Genomic DNA, 17,906 nt, shown 5'->3' with positions numbered 1-17,906 from the left:
GGCGCACGCGCGCGGCGTGGCCGGCGCGAGGCTGACCGGAGACATGTTCCGCTGCGGCGCGGGCGGGCTGGCGCGAGCCCTACGGCCCCTCCGCCCCGCGTTGCGGGGCCGCGCCGCCGCAGGTGAGCCGGGGCCGGGCGGGCGGCGGGACCCTGCCGGGGCGCGGCCTGCGGGCCGCTCCCGTGCGGCGGCGCAGGCGGGAGGCCCTGCCGCTGGCTTCCGCCTCCACGCGGGTCGGGGCGCCCCTTCCCGCGGCGGCGCGGCCCACCCGGCACGGAGCGCACTCCCGCTCTGCCCGGGGACAGCCCGCGGTAGAACCGCGGTGTGCGGGGCCGCAGCTCGCCCGGGGGGGCTCTGGGCGCCCCTTACCCAGGCAGAGGGCTCCCGGGCGCCGGTAATGTGGAGCGGGTTCCTCAGCAGCGCCGTTGGCGGCGGGGCCTCGCTCAGCTGCGGTTGCAGCAGGGGCTGGTGCCGTGCGGGTGCTCCGGGAGCGGGAAGGGAAGCCCTGAGACAGGCGGAGCTGTTCGGCGCGGCCCGGTCTGTCCCGGCGGCTGCGGTCTCGGTGCGGGGTTACAGCGCAGAGCTGCGCTTTCGGGCGAGGACAGGGAGCGGGTGGCGGAGCGGGGGAAGGTGTTTTCTGCATCAGGCAGAAGCACGTTCTGCAGGAGAGCCCGGCCGCTTGCACCGGCTTCAGCTGCGCTGCAGCACGGTGCTCCCAGCGACCCCCGTGATTGCTCGGCTTATTGTGGAGCAATTGTCCCACTCATTGGGACAGGCGAGTCTGTGATTGAGTTATAGTGAAATCCAAAGTCAGAGCTGAGCAAACACACTCTGTCTTGTGTGCTGGTGGCTGCCTTCACCTGGATGCATAAGCCTTGCTCCTCCTTTTCGTTTGGATGGCCCTTTTCTCAGCAGAAGGCCCTCTCTGCTGGAGATTCACATCAGGGGAATGAGCTGTGCTGGCAAAGGGATTTTTTCTGGGATAACTGTAGTTGCGGCTTGTCCTGGCGAGGTTACGTTCGTCTCTGCTTCCATGTGGTGGAGCAAACTTAAACAGGGGAAGTTCAGGTTAAATACAAGGAAGAAGCTCTTCCCTGTGAGGGTGCTGAGGCGCTGGCACAGGGTGCTCAGAGAAGCTGTGGCTGCCCCATCCCTGGCAGTGTTCAAGGCCAGGTTGGACACAGGGGCTTGGGTGACGTGGGCTGGTATGAGGCGTCCCTGCCCTTGGCAGGGGGTTGGAACTGGGTGATCTTAAGGCCCTTTCCAACCCAAACCGCTCTATGGTTCTATATGATTCTAAGTGCATCTTGAGTCTGGGGCCTGGAGGAGGGTGCGAGAGCAGCAAACGTGCAGTACCTGGGTGTCTCTGATGTCTTCTCCCAGTAATATGTAGCCTGAAGGCTCCTTCAGCTGGTGATACTCCTTCTAGTTTCCTAGTAAATGTTCCTGCTATTAATTTGCTCAGTGACTCTTTGATCTTGCAGGTGGTTTTGGCATCCATAACTGCCTGAAACTGTTTGTTGTGGCAGGGAATAACTGAGTGCAGTCACTCAGATGTGGTGCCGGGCTTTGCAAAGCAGCACCTTGTTTGCTTTGGTTTCAGAAATGACTTGGTCTCTCCGTTTCAACCCATACCCTTGTGTTGACGGTCTGTTTGTGTTTTTCTCTAATGAATTGTGTTCCTCAGGCAAGCTGCTGCAGCGCTGGAGCGCTCCGGTGGAGCGGCAGCAGAGCACACACGTGCCTGGCTCCGGCGTGCCCGGGGGCAGCGGCGCTAGTTCGGGTTTTGCCCTTATTGTGGGCTTGTCAACATTAGGAGCGGGTGCCTATGTAAGTAGAAAGGTAGTTCATGGAAAGAAGCTGCCATACATCTCTCCTGTCAAGCATTTGCTCTATTTCAGATACCTTTACTTAGCTTTTTATCTCTGCAGCTATTTCTTCCTTCAGAAAACATCAAGGGGAGCTAACTAAGCTGGCTGGAGATTAACTTCTGATGAGAATTGTTTTTTAACTGTAATTTCAGTTACCTTTTAGGTTTCTTTGCTATGAAAGCACTTTCTTTTTTTTTTTTGTTTTTACATACTATGGCAAACCACTGCTCTCCCTGTCGTATGTGCTCGTAGCATGTAGTTCAGGGAGAGTTGGATGGTAGATGTTTTTAATACCAAAGTAAACCATTTTTTGCCAAATCTCAATTCAGAACATCAGTGTTTAGCTTGTGAAAGTGCACCAAATCAACCCCAAATTGGTGACCACACACTTGTGTCCTACTCAAAAGATTCAGAAGGGTAAAACTTGGAGAGTAAATCACATTCCCAGGCAGCGGAAGCCTAGCAGCCTTACCAAGGGGTGGATGGTCTGAAGTTCATGTCATACAAATCTTTGTTTCAAAATTCTTCCTCATAGAGGGTCATATTTGGTAAAAGTCCCGAGTCCTCATTTGTTCTAATGAAACTCTTCACATGCAGAAGGCTCCTGGGGAATAAAACAATTCACAGCACTGCACACAGGAAAGGTCTTTTCGTGTTCCTTTTCAGTGTTCTTACTGTGCCTTACTGCACTGTTTGACAGACAAGGTAACTGAAATTACAAAACACATTCTGCTCTTCCCAAGATCTGTTTAATCAGGAGTCCTTAATACTCAGCTCTTTCCTTCTCTTCTCTCTCGTTGCCTGTCTTCACCTACAGTTTTGCAATGTCATCATCTAAGATGCCCTTCTAGATCACTGACGTCTTCAGGTGTTCCTGGCAAAGCTGGCAGCAACCTTTTGTTATACTTAATTGTAGGAGGAACAGTCACTGGGACAGGAGCTTATGTAAGACACAGAAATAAACGTGGTTTAATGGGGTGAGAGGGTGGAGGGAGGAAGGGAGGGGGAGGGCACCTTTGTGTGTGGCATTCCAACTTAGCCTTTTGCTTTGTGCTCCCTGGCCTCAGATATTTAATTTCAAGGGACATTGTCAAATAACTTAAGTTTACAAACTTGATAGTCTCAAAAGTGTAGTTCTTAGTAGGAAAAATTGCCTTAGAATTAACTTTTCCGCATCAAATAAATCTAAACCCCAAACCTGCCATCTTTGATTTGTAACCATCAGAAAGGCACAAATTAACACATCTATTCTGATACCAATAATGTTGGCCTACAAAAAAGGAAACAATCACCTAAATATGAGCATGCTGGAGGAAAGGAAACAAAATTTGTCCAACTGGGTGATGTCTTCAGAGCAGAGCACGGAACTATTGCTCCGTTATAGCACACAGCTGTATTTCTGCCTAGGAGCTTGGCATTGTCGCTTTGGAAACAGGTATCCTGAAGACCTGATGTGATATTTTGCATGGGTCAGGTTTTTCAGAGGGATCAGACTTCATTTGCTGTGTGCTGCCCTTCACCTTGCTTAGAACTTCATGGTTCTGCTCACAGAGGCAGAGGTGGTTTTGTTAACGTTGACTTATCTACTTAAACAAAAGGTTTAGCGAGCAGTAAGTCGATGGCATCAGCTGCATCATTACCAGTCGTGCCTTCACATTTAGGAGGCTTTTATTGCTGCTGGAAATGTCCCGGTTTTGATGTTCTGTCATAGTTCAGAATACTGTAAGTGGATAGATGGTTGTGTTTCAGACTGTCTTAATAAGGTATTTTTCTCTTTTATGAACACTGTAAAATGAAAGTTAACATCCTGCACACAACATGCATTATTGGCTAGGTTTAGGTTAAGGCTAGGTTTTGCCTTAAAATTGTTTGCTTCCCTCTAATTTGTTAACTGTGGGGGCAAATATGCTTTGACCTGCTTCCAGCAGTCTCATTGTCCTGTGCTTCTCTAGATTAGCAGTGTTTTTTGGAAGTCAGCAAAAAAGGGGCATTCCCTCCTTGTCTGTGCCACTAAACCGTGCCCCCCGGCATGCAGGCAGTGCTCACGCTGCGTCCTCGTTCAGCAGACACACAGGCAGCAGGTCAGCAGACATGGGAAGCTCTTCCAACCAGAGGCTGTTACCCAGAGCAGCCACGCTCTGTGTGTGAAGGGCACTGCCAACCTCGCTGATGTTCCTGCTGTAACATCTGGCCTAAAGAAAGCCAGCGAGGTTGGTTGATTGTTCTGCTCAGCTGCTCCAGGCTTTTGAAGCTGGGGCCTGCTTTTTGCCTGGAATTTGTCTTCCTGTTGTGCCGTGGCCTGGCTTGCAAATAGTCTTGGACTTGGTTTGACTGCATTGCCATTGTGGTATCTGGTTCCTTTTGAAACAGGTCTGCAGCCAAACGTCTGCAGCAAGGTCGATTGCTTATGGAAAACAACCACACAACTGAGATTCATCACACCATATGTAGAGCAGATTGTCTGCTGAGCACATTCCTCTCACAGCTATACACACGTACCTTTATGGGCACTCCTTTCAGTGAGGTATATTTTGGTCCATGTGCTTTAATAGAAAGCAGATGCCTTTTCTGAGCAAGCAGGATGGACAAAAGCCTGTCGGGGGGGGCAGAAGCAGCATGGTGCTTTGTTGCTGTAAGGTACACAAGGTAAATATCTCCTTGTCTGTCTCCAGGTATACAAAACATTGCGAGAAAATAAAGAGCGATTCACCAGCCGGGTCGCGACGATAACTACGCGGTCTCAGGAAAAGGAATCGCCTCCTCCTGGTGGGTATGAGCCTGATGGTTCTGGGTTTGGGTCCGTTTGTCGTAAGCTGCTAACTTGAGACCTCTATAACAAATGGAACAGATCTCTTCTGAAAACAGATCAATGTAAGCTCCATGCTTATGCCTTCACAGCATTGTCATTCTCAGTGCATGCTGCTGTTTGTGATTCCCATGTCTTCATAGCTAGCTTTCCATGCCCCAGAACAAGGCTCTGCGTTACAGATAATCGTGAGGTTAAAGTAGGTTGTGTCTCAGGAATCCTTCCTGCTGTTTGAGCCTTCTGTGATAAAAGGAGGAAAGAGTTATACCTGCTTTTGGCTTCTATCCTTACACAGCCTGGCAAAGACACTGTGGTTCCACAGGGATAATGTGATCTGCCAGCACAAAGTCCTCTGTGCTGTGCTACATCCCTGTCCCTTGTGAAGTGGGCTGGGCATGTGAGAAGCATCATGCTTGGGCTGCATGTATAGGGAGGAATTGGGACAATTAGTGAGGCTCTTGTTGCTTTGCAGGCTCTATGTGGAGCACAGGTTGCTCATGGAAGTTCTCTCCTTAATTTATGAGATCTGTCCGAACCACTGAGCTGGAGGATTGTGTATTTAGTAATAACAGTGGCTTCAGGCCATAGAACAGAGAGTGTGGTATGTCACTTTACTCGGAAACCCACACAAAGAATATCCTGCAGACAGGACAGAAAACTGATTGCTTTGGTTTGAAGGACAGAACATGTTTATCAGGGTTGAGGCTGGGGGACAGACAGAGAGAGCCTAAATGCTGAAGCCAAGGTCTTGGTAAGTCTACATTTGTGGAGGCTCTGTCCCTTTGTCGTGGAGAGCCGGTGAATCCTGTGGCCTCCTTGGGTCAGCCCTGACCTGCAGCTTCCTTCCTGCAGTGTCCCTGGTACCCTGTGCTTCGCTGAATTCAGCTGGTGTCTTCTCTTTCAGATACAGATGCTGCTGCTCAGGGCAGAGCAGGTGAGCCTTGATGGTAATATTTAACTCACTTTTATTCCTGCATATGGTTTAACTGTGTGTTGCTTAGAAACAGGACCTGCATGTGGGAGGAAATGCATCCTGATAGGAACTCAAAACCTGGTCTCCTTTCAGAATTCACATGGCATTTTAGGGAACTTTCCTTTCTTACAAACTGTTCCCTGAATGGCCGGTGCAGAGTTCTGGTCTTGCTCACAGTTGGTTTGTGTTTAAGGAAGACATGCAGCTGCATCAAACACTTTGCAGCTCCTGATTTCCAAAGAACTTCAAAAATTGTTTCCTGGTTTGAACAACATCCAGGCCATGTCTCCTCTCCTGGTGTTTTGGCTCATTTTTGAGCTGTGTCCCTCTTGCTTGCTCAGCAAGGCACCACATACCGTTGGCTCTCTAGCGCATTGTTTAGCCAGAATAGAGGACAAGCATGTTTTCGCTGTCCTGGACCTACTGTACAGAGAATGTCCTGATCTTATATGGAGCTTCTGAAATTGTGTATTGAATGCTGGAAATTCACAAAGACTGTGTGGGTCTTTGACTTTGCAACCACTTCTCCCAGCCCTGCAAATGTAAGCAGCATTCTTAAACTGATCGATTCATAACAGGAAGCTCTCTGAGAATCTGCTGAACAAGTAGCACTGGTTCAGAGTGAGGCTTCAAACGTGTTAACAGGCTGTCCAAATAGTGGTGTTTCAAGCTGTTACGTAGATCATTCTTGTTCTTAACATCCTAAACCAGAGAAAAGTAGATCTGTAAGAGAGGAGCTAAAGCCCTGTGATGAAAGCTGTGCTACAAGCCTCTTCCAAAACTCTGTGACTGCCACTGAGCTCAGCTGTGCAGATCTGGCTTAGAAAAAGTAGTTTGCTGAAAGCTGACAGTTTGATTTGTGCAGGGAGCCAGCTTTGAAGCAGCAGCATGGTTCTTGGGAAGTACTTGGGGTGGGAGGTATTTGAGGGGCAGTTTGCCAAGGGAAGGCTGTATGGGAAAGGCATCTGGTGACATACTCTGTTCTTTGGGGCTGGGCTGGGCCGGTTTCCCTGCTGTACTTGCAGTAAGTTGTCCAATCTGTCACCTGCAGCTCCTGGGGCTCACCCTGAGGTCCCATCTCACGTTCCTTTCCTGCTGATCGGTGGAGGAACTGCTGCTTTTGCTGCTGCCAGATCCATTCGGGCTCGTGACCCTGGTGCCCGGGTAAGAGATGCCCAAAGCAGACTTGTGTGGATGACTGAATGCTGTGCTTGCTTCAGAGCTTCTGTCATATGTTTTGCCATTTGCCTGGCGTATGTACAGCTGCTGTGTTTAATGACCAATTAAAGGTGCTGATTGTGTCTGAAGATCCTGCCCTGCCCTATATGCGCCCTCCTCTCTCCAAAGAACTGTGGTTTTCAGATGATCCAAATGTGACAGAGACTCTCCGATTCAAACAGTGGAATGGCAAGGAGAGGAGGTATGTTTCACTGATGAGTAGCAAGGATGAAGGAGGGTGCTTAAGGAAAAGTTGATGATGATCAGGCTGGTTTTGTGAGAGAGCCCTGATGGACCCTAGAGTGCTGTGTGGACAAATCACCGGGTAGATTTCTGTGTGTGCTTGCTTTGTGCGTTGTCACTAGGCTGATCAAAGCAGGGACAGGGCACTGCATCCTGCGTGCAGAGCGTGTGGGTTATTTTGCGCTGGAGTAGCTGGCTGACTACCTTGGAGAGCCCTTCACATGCCACGTGGCTTCCCAGCGATGCTGAGGTGTTACAGACAAGTCAGGAGCAGACTGAAAGGTGCAGCAGTGCTGCTGCATGTGAGAGTTAGCTCAGAACTTAGCACTTCTTGAATCTTGCTGGGATTCCCTGAGACACACACCACCCCTGGCAGAAATCCTGTGAAATAAGTTAATAAAGTGAGGGTGTAGGCTCAGGGTTCAGAGCAGAGCTCCAGGGACCCTGGATCGCATTTGATTTTTGTGATAAAACCTTACTGATGTAAACCCTTGAACTTCAACAATGTGAAGACCCTAATTCTTAAAAATAGATAAAAAAGAATTCTGGAGCTTGTTATGGATGCACAGAGGAGTGTTGGTGTCACTGGTAATTGCTGAATAGCTGGTATCACAAAGTGGAACCCGTTTGATAACGGAGCTTGTTTCAGTATCTATTTCCAGCCGCCGTCATTCTATGTGCCCGTCCGTGACCTGCCTTATGTAGAAAATGGTGGAGTAGCAGTTCTCTGTGGCAAGAAGGTGGGTACAGCACGAGCTGCTGTTCCAGCATCGTGCAGTTCTTCCCAAGTAGAGCCTGTGCTTGAAGCTGAAGCTAAACAAGTGTAGATGGTTGTGTGGAGGGTTGGCTGAGGAGGAGAATGTGTACAAGTTTGGGGGAAGTGTACGTGATGAAGCAGGGACTGTGCTAATCTTAAGGACGTGGTTTGAAAGCAGGATAAGCTATGAGGAGTAGTGGGCTGAGGGAAGATGAGGAATAAGGAAGGATAAGTCTAGGGCTTGAGCATGGGACAATATGTAGAGGCTAGAGCAGGGTGTGACAAAATGTGAGTTAGGCTATAGGTCGGTCAGGGGTGAGGTAAGGAGAGCAGAATGATCAGAGCAGTGGGTTATAATGTGAGCAGGAGCATTGCGCAGAAGCAGTAGGAGGGTGGAAGAGTTTATAGTGAGGCTTCTAATGTATTTGTGCCCTCAGTTTTTTATATCTTGCTAAAATAAGACTTCAGTGACTCCCATTACTGTTACCTCAGGTGTCCAAGTCCATTTCTTAGACTTGAGCCTGGGAAGATCAGCCTGATCTATGATGGTTGTCAAAGAAATTGTCTCAATTCCTACTTCTGGTCTTCGCCCTTCCCTCCTCCTCCCTGTCCTAACCCTAAGTGTGTGAGGATGTTACTTCCAAGTTTGCTTCTCTAATCAATAGTCTGTGCGGTTTAACTCCCTACACTGCACGGGTGTTTAATTTTGCAGGTTGTACATATGGATGTTAGAGGCAACACAGTGAAACTCAGTGATGGTACCCAGATATCCTATGACAAATGTCTAATTGCTACTGGTAAGTTGTGGGGGTTTTTCATTTTTTGTTCTTTGTCTTGTGCCAGGCTTTTTAGTTCAGCGGCATTTACCTGACAAGGAAGTTTCTGCAGTGTGTCAAACACTTGGAAGAGCAGTCACATGAAGGACAGTCATATAGACAACCATGCTCTTGAGTTTTTCACCTGCCTCGCAAAAGCCAGCTTCTCTGGGATGTTCAAAGCTTTGCCCTGTGAAAATCAGCAGGGAAGGAGGAAAAGGTGACTTCCATAGCAGCTCAGTAAAGGAACTCCTGTGCAGGCCAGCTTCAAGTCCTGCCCATGGTCTTGTGCGGTTCCAGTGGCACTGGCTGTCTCCAGTCAGTGGAGCAAGGTGTATAGCATTCCATCTTTTTCCCTGGGTGACTGTTGGTCACCTACTGCTCACACAGAAGGTCTTTCATGTTAAAAACCCAGACAGCAACAGGGAACAGAGCATGTTGTAGCAGTTTGGAAAGCAGCGTCATGATTAAAGATAGCTCTGCGTTGTCTGGATAGCCAGTGGCACGGCCACGGTGTCATTAGTCTCTTTCCTTGTCCTCAGGTGGTTCCCCAAGGAATCTTCCCGCCATTGAAAGAGCAGGAAAAGATGTACAGCAAAGGCTGACGCTCTTCCGAAAGGTAACGTGCAGCAGCTGCTGTCTTGGGGTGAGGTTGAAACAACAGAGCCACGGATGCTCCTGCTCGGGTCCAGGACAGCCGTGCTTGGCCGCTGCTTCCCTGGGCTGGTAACCAGGAGTCTGCTATTTATTCCTTTTCCCAGGCAGGTAAATGGGGTAGAGTCTACTCAAGCACCCCTCAGCTTGCCTCAGGCCTGAGAGCCGCAATGATGTGATTGCTTTTTTTGTTTGGTGGCTGGTTTGTTTTGGTTTTTAGTTTCCCTCCTGTGTGACTTTGCACCTTCCAGGCCTTTTAAAACCGCGGGCAATGTACGCTCTGCAGGGCAGTTTGGCCTCTGAGCAGCGTGTGCCTTCGGGACCCTGGGGAGACACGGGAAGCTCGCTCAGTGTGCTCAGCCTGCCACCCCTCTGGAGTAAGTGCATGCCATGATTCTGCAGCACGGAGGCAAGAGGCTGGCCTTTGGCCTGAGACACAGCAGAGGCTGCTATCATGCTCTGCACTTGAGCTGAGTTTGAAGTTCAGTGTCTTAGCTCTTGGATTGAGTTAGGTGGTTTTCTGATGAGCTGATAAACCAATATCTTTGCCTCCCGTGTGGCATTTTTCACCTTCATACCATGCCCTGGGACAAAGTGAATAGAAGACATGGAAGTTGGTCAGTGGTCTCCTGGTTTTCACTGTAGAGTTGCTTTTTGCTGACAAACTCTGCTTTTCTTGAAAACACGCTACTGGGGACAGGCATGCAACCTTCTCCTTAGTCTAGGTCAGGGAATGAATCAGGAATAAGAAGCCATCTGGGAACTTTCTGCTCTTTGCTGGACTTTCCCTAAGGTCTGGTCTGCTCAGGGAAAGATGGATGACGTGAGCTGTGGCATCCTTGTAGTACTGTATGTGCTGTGGTACATTTGCATCTAGAAATTTCATTGTAATTGCTCTTGGAAGTTAGGGGAAAATGCAGGAATCTAGATTACCTGGACAGAGAAAAGGTAGCACAAACATTAGGAAGCCAGAGAGGTTTTTTTATGTGCGATAGACAAAGAGGATGAAGGAGAAGCATGTCTCCTTTTCTAAGTTGGAGAGAGAGTTGCTCTTATTACAGAAGGAGAAATTGGAGGAAAATGTCTTCTGCTGCCATTCCTGTTTGAGGATATTTGAAATATTGTCTTTCAGATTGAGGACTACAAAAAGCTGGAGAAGATTTCAAGAGAGGTCAAGTCTATCACAATCATTGGTGGTGGCTTTCTTGGTAGTGAGCTGGCCTGTGCGCTGGGAAGAAGAGGTAAGTGTGCTGCTGCGGGCAGCATGCCTTCAGCTGGCACCTTGACAGAAGTGACAGTCACTGCATGTGAGCAGCCCAGCGTTGTAAACTCCTTTTTCATTCTCCAACTGCTGAGATTTTGCACAGACTCGTGGTCTGCCTGGAACAACCCTGTTGCACTGTGTGGTGTTGGCTGTATGGCCTGACCTGGTTTTCCATTTTCTCTCCCATTAGCTGTCGAGCAGCCCCTGACCACAAAGGGGTTTGTCAGTCGGGCTCCCTGGAAGCTCTGCACATGCTACAAAGTCGTTCCACCCTGTAGAAAGTTCTATTTGTTCTCTCAATGCTAAAAGCCACCTTAAAACTGGTATTTCAGAGAGGTTGCGAGCAACTGGATTCTCACTGTCAAGCATGTACAGCTTTGAGTAGTGTCTTTATGGCAATTTTCAGATAAGGGAAGTTTTCTCTACACACTAAGCATTTGACTTAGGAGTCTGTGGTTTGCTCCCCTGGAGTTTGCAGGCGTATGGGAAACAGCGGTCAGTCAGTTTATGGCTCCTGTGGGAAATCTGAGAGCCAGAACTCCCTCTTTCAGAAACTTCTGTCAGGCTCCTTGCATAAAGTAAAGCATATGCTTGTGTCCTGAAGTCTGTACTGCTGCTCTTTAGCCATGGGTTGTAACGCTCTCTGCATTCCTTTCAGCACGAACCGGAGGCCTGGAGGTGATTCAACTGTTTCCAGAGAACGGCAACATGGGCAAAGTCTTGCCAGAATATCTGAGCAACTGGACCACAGAGAAAGTCAGAAGAGGTGAAGCTGCACTTCAGGGCTCTTCCTCAGACAGTGGCAGAGCTGTGGTGTTTAGGCCAGTGGGTGTTGTGTAGCTGTTCCCTGTGAGATACAGCTCTCTGCTTGTCTGCTGGTGCAGCCTCAGGAAGACCAGGTCCCTTGTGAGGTGGCTCAGGTGCAGAACAGACCAAGTTGCAGTTCAGGCATCTTGGGTAATGCAGAGCTGCCAGGAATCTCTGGCCTTTTAGAAGTTCCTCTGGGAACACCAAGCACACATGTGTGCTGATGCCGGTGAGGTTTCCCTCTGGCTGTTCCTGCACAGAATGATCCCTACTACATACTTGTGAGTTACTTTAACGGCTTCTGTGATCTGGAACCAAAGTTGTCTTATGATAACTGCCCGTTCTCCTCTTCTGGGTTGCTCTAGCCTCAAATCATTTCACTTTGTACAGCCTAGTGCAGTCATCTTAGAGTCACTTTGAGAGCAGGGTTGCGTAGCCCCATGCATACACCTTTGTAAGGCCAGCTGCTCTGGTGTTAGCTGAGAACACCAGTGAGATCTGAGATACCTTCTCCCCGTTTGCTATATGAAGTGCAGAAAATACTCCTGTGCATTGGTAAGTGGAGTGGGGATAGAGGGAGGAGGGATGTAGTTGGGCTGTGGATTGCAGGCCCTGATAACCCACAGGTCTGAGTTGCTTTGTTTGTGGAAGCTGCCTTGTGAGACTTCTGGGTCTGGCTGTGGCAGAGCAATAGGTTACTGAATGTCCTTAGTGCCTGAAAGGCTGTCTTGGGGAGTTCTTTTGGGTGTCACCTTGTCATCATATGAGACATGTACTTTTGATTGCCATTTAAGTAGCTCTTTCAAACTTTTTAGCTGGCTTTCTGTCTCATCGTGCTTCGCTCCAAACTGGAGTGGCACATGCCGCAAAGATAAGGCGGCCTCTCTCTTGGTGCCTAGCCCAGCCCCTGCTCTGCCTACGTTTGCACCAAGGACCCTCCTTCAGCTGAAACCTGTCTCCCCCTGAGCGAGCAGTCATGTTCCCTGTGTTTGATTCCAGAGGGTGTTAATGTCATGCCCAATGCCGTGGTCAAGTCTGTCTCCATCTCTGGCAAGCGGCTGGTGATTAAACTGAAAGACGGCCGAAAGGTAACTTTAAAAGTAGGGAGAGGGTCAAGTTTGCAGGGGCACGGAGAGAACTGAGATCCTAATTACGAGTTCCCAAACAGGTGGAGACAGATCACATTGTGGCTGCAGTAGGGCTGGAGCCTAACGTGGAGCTGGCCAAGTCAGCTGGGCTGGAGGTGGACTCTGACTTCGGGGGGTTCAGGGTGAATGCGGAGCTGCAGGCACGCTCCAATATCTGGGTGGTAAGTACGTGCAGAGGAGATCTGTCTGCTGGTTCTGCTGATGCGGTCAGAACACACAGAGCTGTGGGGGCTGGTTGGTGTACCCAGGTTAGGTGAATGGGGCAAAAAATCACAAGTGTTGAGACCACTTGTACCACAAACCCTGATGGCAGCCATGGAGGCTGTTTGTGCACCATGGCATGCTTTGTGCTGTGGGAGCAACTGTGTGAGTGTTCTAATAGTTATGCTGTGTAAGAGGAGTTGGGGTAACCTAAAGATAGCATGGGTTCTTCTACTGTGTAAGAGGGGTGAGAGCAAAGACTTCGATTCTTCTGGAAAAATGTACCAGATAAAGTCTTTATTTTTCCAAAGATTGATGAAAAATGCTGAAAAACTGGGACTTGTGTGGCCTGGGGAGTGGGATACAGCAGCAGTGGTGGTTGCGGTTTGGTAGAGACTCCTGGTCCATATTTCCACTTCGTTCTCTTCCCAGTGCCATTTTTGGTTGTGATTAGTATAAGCTTTCAATGTCAATGTTGATCCCTCAATGAATGATTCTTTTTAAGGCAGGGGATGCTGCCTGCTTCTACGATATCAAACTAGGTAGGAGACGTGTAGAGCACCACGATCACGCTGTTGTGAGTGGAAGACTAGCTGGAGAAAACATGACAGGAGCTGCAAAGCCCTACTGGCATCAGTCCATGTTCTGGTAACTTGACTTTTTCTTTTGGTATTTCTTATTTGGCCACGTTGAGGAGCTGTGACAAGATGCACCTTGTAAAGGTTTCTGCTTCCTGAGTGCAGCAAAGCTACTTCAGCAAATAGCTTGTACAGCTGCTTGTTCCCAGAAGCACAGGGAATGGGAAGGGATTGAGTGTTTGCTGCTCCTCCCTGACTTCTCCAGAATGGTTTTCCTTCCTGTAGATCCCCATTTCTCCCAGCAGGAATAAAGAGCAGCCTCTTCCCGCAGAGCAGGCTAATTTACAGGTTGAACTGAGTAGCAGCTTTTCTGTTAAAATTATCTGAAGTTCCTCAGCACAGTCTGTTGGTGTTGGCTGTGTTGCACCTTTGCTGATTATCTGAACTGATGCTTTAGTAGCGATGTGCAGCTGCACCCAGGAGTGTATGAGTGGTTATTGTTTTCCAGAGGTATGGAGAAAATGGGCTGTTCTGCTGTATGTTTTGGAACATGCATTCTTTTTAAAACAAACAAACAAAAAACCACACACAAAAAGAATCCCAAAGCTGAAGACAGAAATTTAAGGTTAGCAGGAGTTTAAATATGGGGTAAGGTTTTACTTTTCTTGGAGAAATCCCCTCCAAAATAGTTATTTATGACTTCTTGTCATTTACCTGAACACTTGGTCTGCCCTGCATGGACTCTGGAAGAGTTTCCTACTTCTGTTTTAACCATGGCCACAGAAGCATCCATTTCAGCTGGGTGGTTTTCTTCAGGACACTCTTGCTCATGCCACAGGTGCAGGCGATGGGGGACCGTGAGTTGCACTTGTGTGTTCTGTTGGCAGGCGTTACCCTGGGGGTTTGCCAGCCCTCACCGAGTGACATTTCCTGCTCCTGGGCTCAAAACCTGGCACGTGGCAGGAACTCCTTGTACGTTTGTTCAGGATGTTCAGTATCCTTTTTGAGCTCTGACTTACCCACTGGTGGGAGCCAGGTCTGGTTAGCTGGCACATTACTGGGGTTCCTTTTGGTAAGCCCAGTCTGTGCTGGAGGACTCTGGCCAGGAAGGTCATGATGCCCATGTAAGGGAGACCCATGTTGTTTTGTGTAATGCGTCTATCTCCTCAGTTGGGAACACTTTTGACACACTGTACTTACTGGGCCCCAAACCAGAGCTGCTTTGACTCCTGCAAGCACCCCAGTGCATATTCAGCAGGTGCCCAGTTCAAGGAGGTGTGACAGCCACATGTTCTTCTCTTTAATCTTCTCTAAATGCTTTCTCTGAAATACGCACTCAATAATCATCTGTACTGCAAAGTCTAGTGCTTGTAACTCAGCATGACCAGGAGTTGGATCAAATGATCTTACCAGGGCCTGGACGAACGCTTGCTTCTGCCCCAGCTCTGCCTTCATGTTACATTGGTACTATGCAAGCAACACAGAAGTTTTAGCAAGTACCTACCAGCTGCATCCCGATGCCCACGATTGAATGCTGAGGTCAGATGTGTGACTTCCTAAAGGGCCAAGATGTATGCAGCTTCTGGAAGCCACCCCTTAAGTATCTGAAGTTGTTTGTTGAATCTGAAAGTGATGGCCTCAGACTTGCTGCGTCTTCACTGGTTGTTCCACCCTAGTGTATGCAGAAGAGACAGTGTCAGTGAGCCTGCACACCCCCGCCCAGCGCTGTCACTAAGGCTTTGGGGCTGGATAGAATTGCCTTGTGTTTATCTCGCTAATGCTTCAAATGATTTATTAATTTTTTTCCCCTCCTTCATTCCTAGGAGTGATCTGGGTCCTAATGTGGGGTACGAAGCCATTGGCCTTGTTGACAGTAGTTTGCCAACAGTAGGAGTCTTTGCTAAAGCAACAGCGAAAGACACACCGAAAAGTGCCACGGAGCAGTCGGGTAGGGCTGTAGTTGTGCTTGGGAGCTGTTGAGGGGTTTGGAGGGTTTTGTGTCTTGCTCTGTAGTGGCCGCAGAGTCAGGCTGATGGTACTGTGGAGCACTAGGAGACATCAATCTGTTTGTTTCTTTTCTAGACCAAGCTTTAAAGGCTGGTTTTGGTACTAAAATATCTCCAAGAAGACATCGCGTATCTCATTTACCAGCATTTTTTCTCAGGGAAGCTTAGTTTCCTCCATTGCCATAAAATGATCAGGTTTTGCACAAAAGAGATTGTGTGGATCTAAGCATCTTTATTTTGCGTATGTTGCCTGGAGGAGGTAGACTGTCTTTTGCATTTAGCAAAATGCAAATGTCTTTTGCATTTAGCAAAAGAAGTTGGGAATTGTCAGGGTTGTGCTTCAGGTTAGGATTGCTTCATTCTCCTGTTATTGAAACCTAACTTTTACTGGATGCTGCTCAAAGGATAACACCTTGAGCTCTTACAGAACCTCACTCTTTAGTCTGCTTTCACCATCACAGGCAAAAAGCTGCTGCTTTTTTCCACAGTGGATGTTTGCTATCTCATATCTTGTGTTAGGGACGGGTATTCGATCAGAGAGTGAGACAGAAGCAGAAGCCTCAGAAGTTCACGTTTCTCCAAGCTCTTCACCAGCGCCTCAAGTTCCAAAGCAAGGAGAAGACTATGGCAAAGGTGTCATTTTCTACCTCAGGGATAAAGTTGTGGTTGGAATCGTATTGTGGAACATCTTCAACAGGATGCCTATTGCTCGAAAGGTCAGTACAGGACTAGTGTGCTGAACAGGGAGGCTTGCTTAGGTCAGGGATTTTGTTGTGGAAAAATCAATCTACCAATTGAAAATTAGGATGAATAAATGCAGATGCTCAGTCTGGAACAGAGCTGTGCAACATCCAATGGTAGCCTTGCCTCAGGTGAATTATGGGAGATGTCCTTGTGCTTTTCTGCATGTTTGTTCAAAAGTCTTACAAAAACAACTTGAGTCAGGTTTATGCTTCAAGCCTTGCCTTTGCAGGGCTGAAATTTTAGGCCTGCAGTAAGTACAGGCAGGAATCACAATCGACTGAGCATCGGCGTGAAATGTCCTATTTTTGTGCTACTTTTTCTGATGTACAAGTGTCTAAAACAGTCTTAAACATCTGTCATCCTAGATACCCTGCCACAAAAAGTCAGGTTAGGAGCAGCCTTGAGTAGGTGCTTAGCCTGTCTCCATCCCCCATAGTCTGTCTCCATCCTCCAAAGTAAGATCAGCTGTACTTAGGTCACTTGTTAACATCTGGAGAATTTCAGTAGTTTGAGAATTTCAGTAGTTTGAGAGAGATTCCATGCTGTCTCCAGGTGATCTGTCCCAAAATGAGCTATTCTTAGTGGTGGAAGTTTCCGTTGGTACCTAATCTGAAGCTTTCATGATGCACTTGAAACCTGTTACTTCTTCCATCCCCATGAAAGAGATCCTTTCCTTCCTTCTTGTAGCAGCCATTCCTCTAAAACAGAGGGCCAAGTGTGTACAGGACCCTTGCCCTCTTGGTCTCATCATCTAAAAGGTAGGTTTGCAACTTTAAGCCACTTACATGGGCTCCTCTAAGTCAATGCAAAGAGCCAAGCTGGCTCATCCTCTCAGAGCTGACATGAATCACTTGTTGAAGGTCCTTCTCCAGATCTGTAAAGGAAAACCCAGGTGTCAGAAAGAAATCCTACAGAGGTAGTGAGGTTGCTTCAACTCCAGCCATTCCTGTAGGCAGATAATAATGTGTTTAAGACTCCCATATAAACTCGGCTGTAGTAAGTACTGTTGTGTTGTGGACTGCCTAAGTTGTCGTCAGCAGAGCTTCAGAGAGATCTAAGGAATTCATTGTGTTGACGAGTGACAGGTACAGCCTTGCAGCACTGGTACTTTAAAGTATGTGCAGGTTTTAATGCGTTCTTCCTTCCCTCAGATCATCAAAGATGGGGAGGAGCATGATGATCTCAATGAAGTAGCAAAGCTTTTCAACATCCATGAAGACTAAACTCTGGAAAAGAAACACCACAATAGGTGTGAGTAGGGCAGTGGGGGCCACTGTCTGCGTGCACCGCTTCATCTCAAACGCCTTCCTCTGAGTACCTGAGAATATTTCTGGTCACCTAGAGTTCTGATCTTTGCACCAATAAAGTCAGACTGTTCTAAGTTAAATAACTTTGTCCTGTACCTGTGCATTGCTGGTTTTGAAAGGGCAGTATGCAGTATGCTGTTGGCAGGTTTTCCCTCGTGTCGGTAGCAGAGAAGCCTGCGGAGTGACCTCTTTCCTTGCAGCACTTCCCAGCTGGTGAGCTTGCAGTCCTGCTGGCTCTTGGCAGCGTGTGCTGCCCATGTAGGGAAAGTGCATCCTGATGGGATGAAACAGGATGTGATGCAGTGGCTCCCATGTCAGCTGGCTTTTGAAGCCCAGTGCGCACTGCAGCCCATGACTGGAATGAGAGGGGTGTAGAAGGGATGGGAGGAATAAGGAGTGAGGCTTGGAGTTGCTAAGGGCGGAGATAAGGGACGAAGGATTGCGATTCTCCTGCTCCTCTTGCACGCGCAAGCGCTGGAGCAATGCAGTGAGAAGCTGGCAGTGTTTCCAGAAG

General features: G+C 48.4%; 1 protein-coding gene across 4 annotated transcripts; it reads left to right on the top strand.

Moving 5' to 3' along the window:
- The first annotated feature begins 9 nt into the window (after positions 1-9).
- Positions 10-17,472, top strand: AIFM1 (apoptosis inducing factor mitochondria associated 1). 4 transcript variants are annotated; one of them, XM_030498616.1, is made up of 17 exons: positions 10-122; positions 2,689-2,816; positions 4,544-4,637; positions 5,582-5,611; positions 6,702-6,814; positions 6,940-7,070; positions 7,761-7,851; positions 8,581-8,665; positions 9,226-9,302; positions 10,470-10,578; positions 11,260-11,367; positions 12,408-12,496; positions 12,577-12,717; positions 13,263-13,405; positions 15,159-15,283; positions 15,861-16,057; positions 17,237-17,472. In XM_030498616.1, the coding sequence occupies exons 1-17, from the start codon at positions 44-46 to the stop codon at positions 17,306-17,308; spliced, it is 1,812 nt and encodes a 603-aa protein (XP_030354476.1). In that variant the 5' UTR covers positions 10-43; the 3' UTR covers positions 17,309-17,472. The 4 variants fall into 4 exon arrangements, with proteins under 4 accessions (XP_030354476.1, XP_030354474.1, XP_030354475.1 ...); XM_030498614.1 differs by lacking the exon at positions 2,689-2,816 and adding an exon at positions 1,688-1,830 and having other exon boundaries at positions 20-122; XM_030498615.1 differs by lacking the exon at positions 2,689-2,816 and adding an exon at positions 1,691-1,830 and having other exon boundaries at positions 26-125.
- The last annotated feature ends 434 nt before the right edge of the window (positions 17,473-17,906 follow it).

This window comes from Strigops habroptila, chromosome 9 (assembly GCF_004027225.2).
Source record: "Strigops habroptila isolate Jane chromosome 9, bStrHab1.2.pri, whole genome shotgun sequence".
In the NCBI taxonomy this organism is placed as follows: domain Eukaryota; kingdom Metazoa; phylum Chordata; class Aves; order Psittaciformes; family Psittacidae; genus Strigops; species Strigops habroptila.
Note: the sequence above shows the minus strand (reverse complement) of the source record. Positions and strands in the feature narration are given on the sequence as shown.

Excerpts from the sequence above, each read along its gene's own strand:
- AIFM1 (XM_030498613.1), top strand. The coding sequence starts at position 1,555 with ATGTGGTGCCGGGCTTTGCAAAGCAGCACCTTGTTTGCTTTGGTTTCA. Across the intron at positions 4,638-5,581 it reads AAAGGAATCGCCTCCTCCTG|ATACAGATGCTGCTGCTCAG; the intron begins GTGGGTATGAGC and ends CTTCTCTTTCAG. Across the intron at positions 11,368-12,407 it reads CACAGAGAAAGTCAGAAGAG|AGGGTGTTAATGTCATGCCC; the intron begins GTGAAGCTGCAC and ends GTTTGATTCCAG.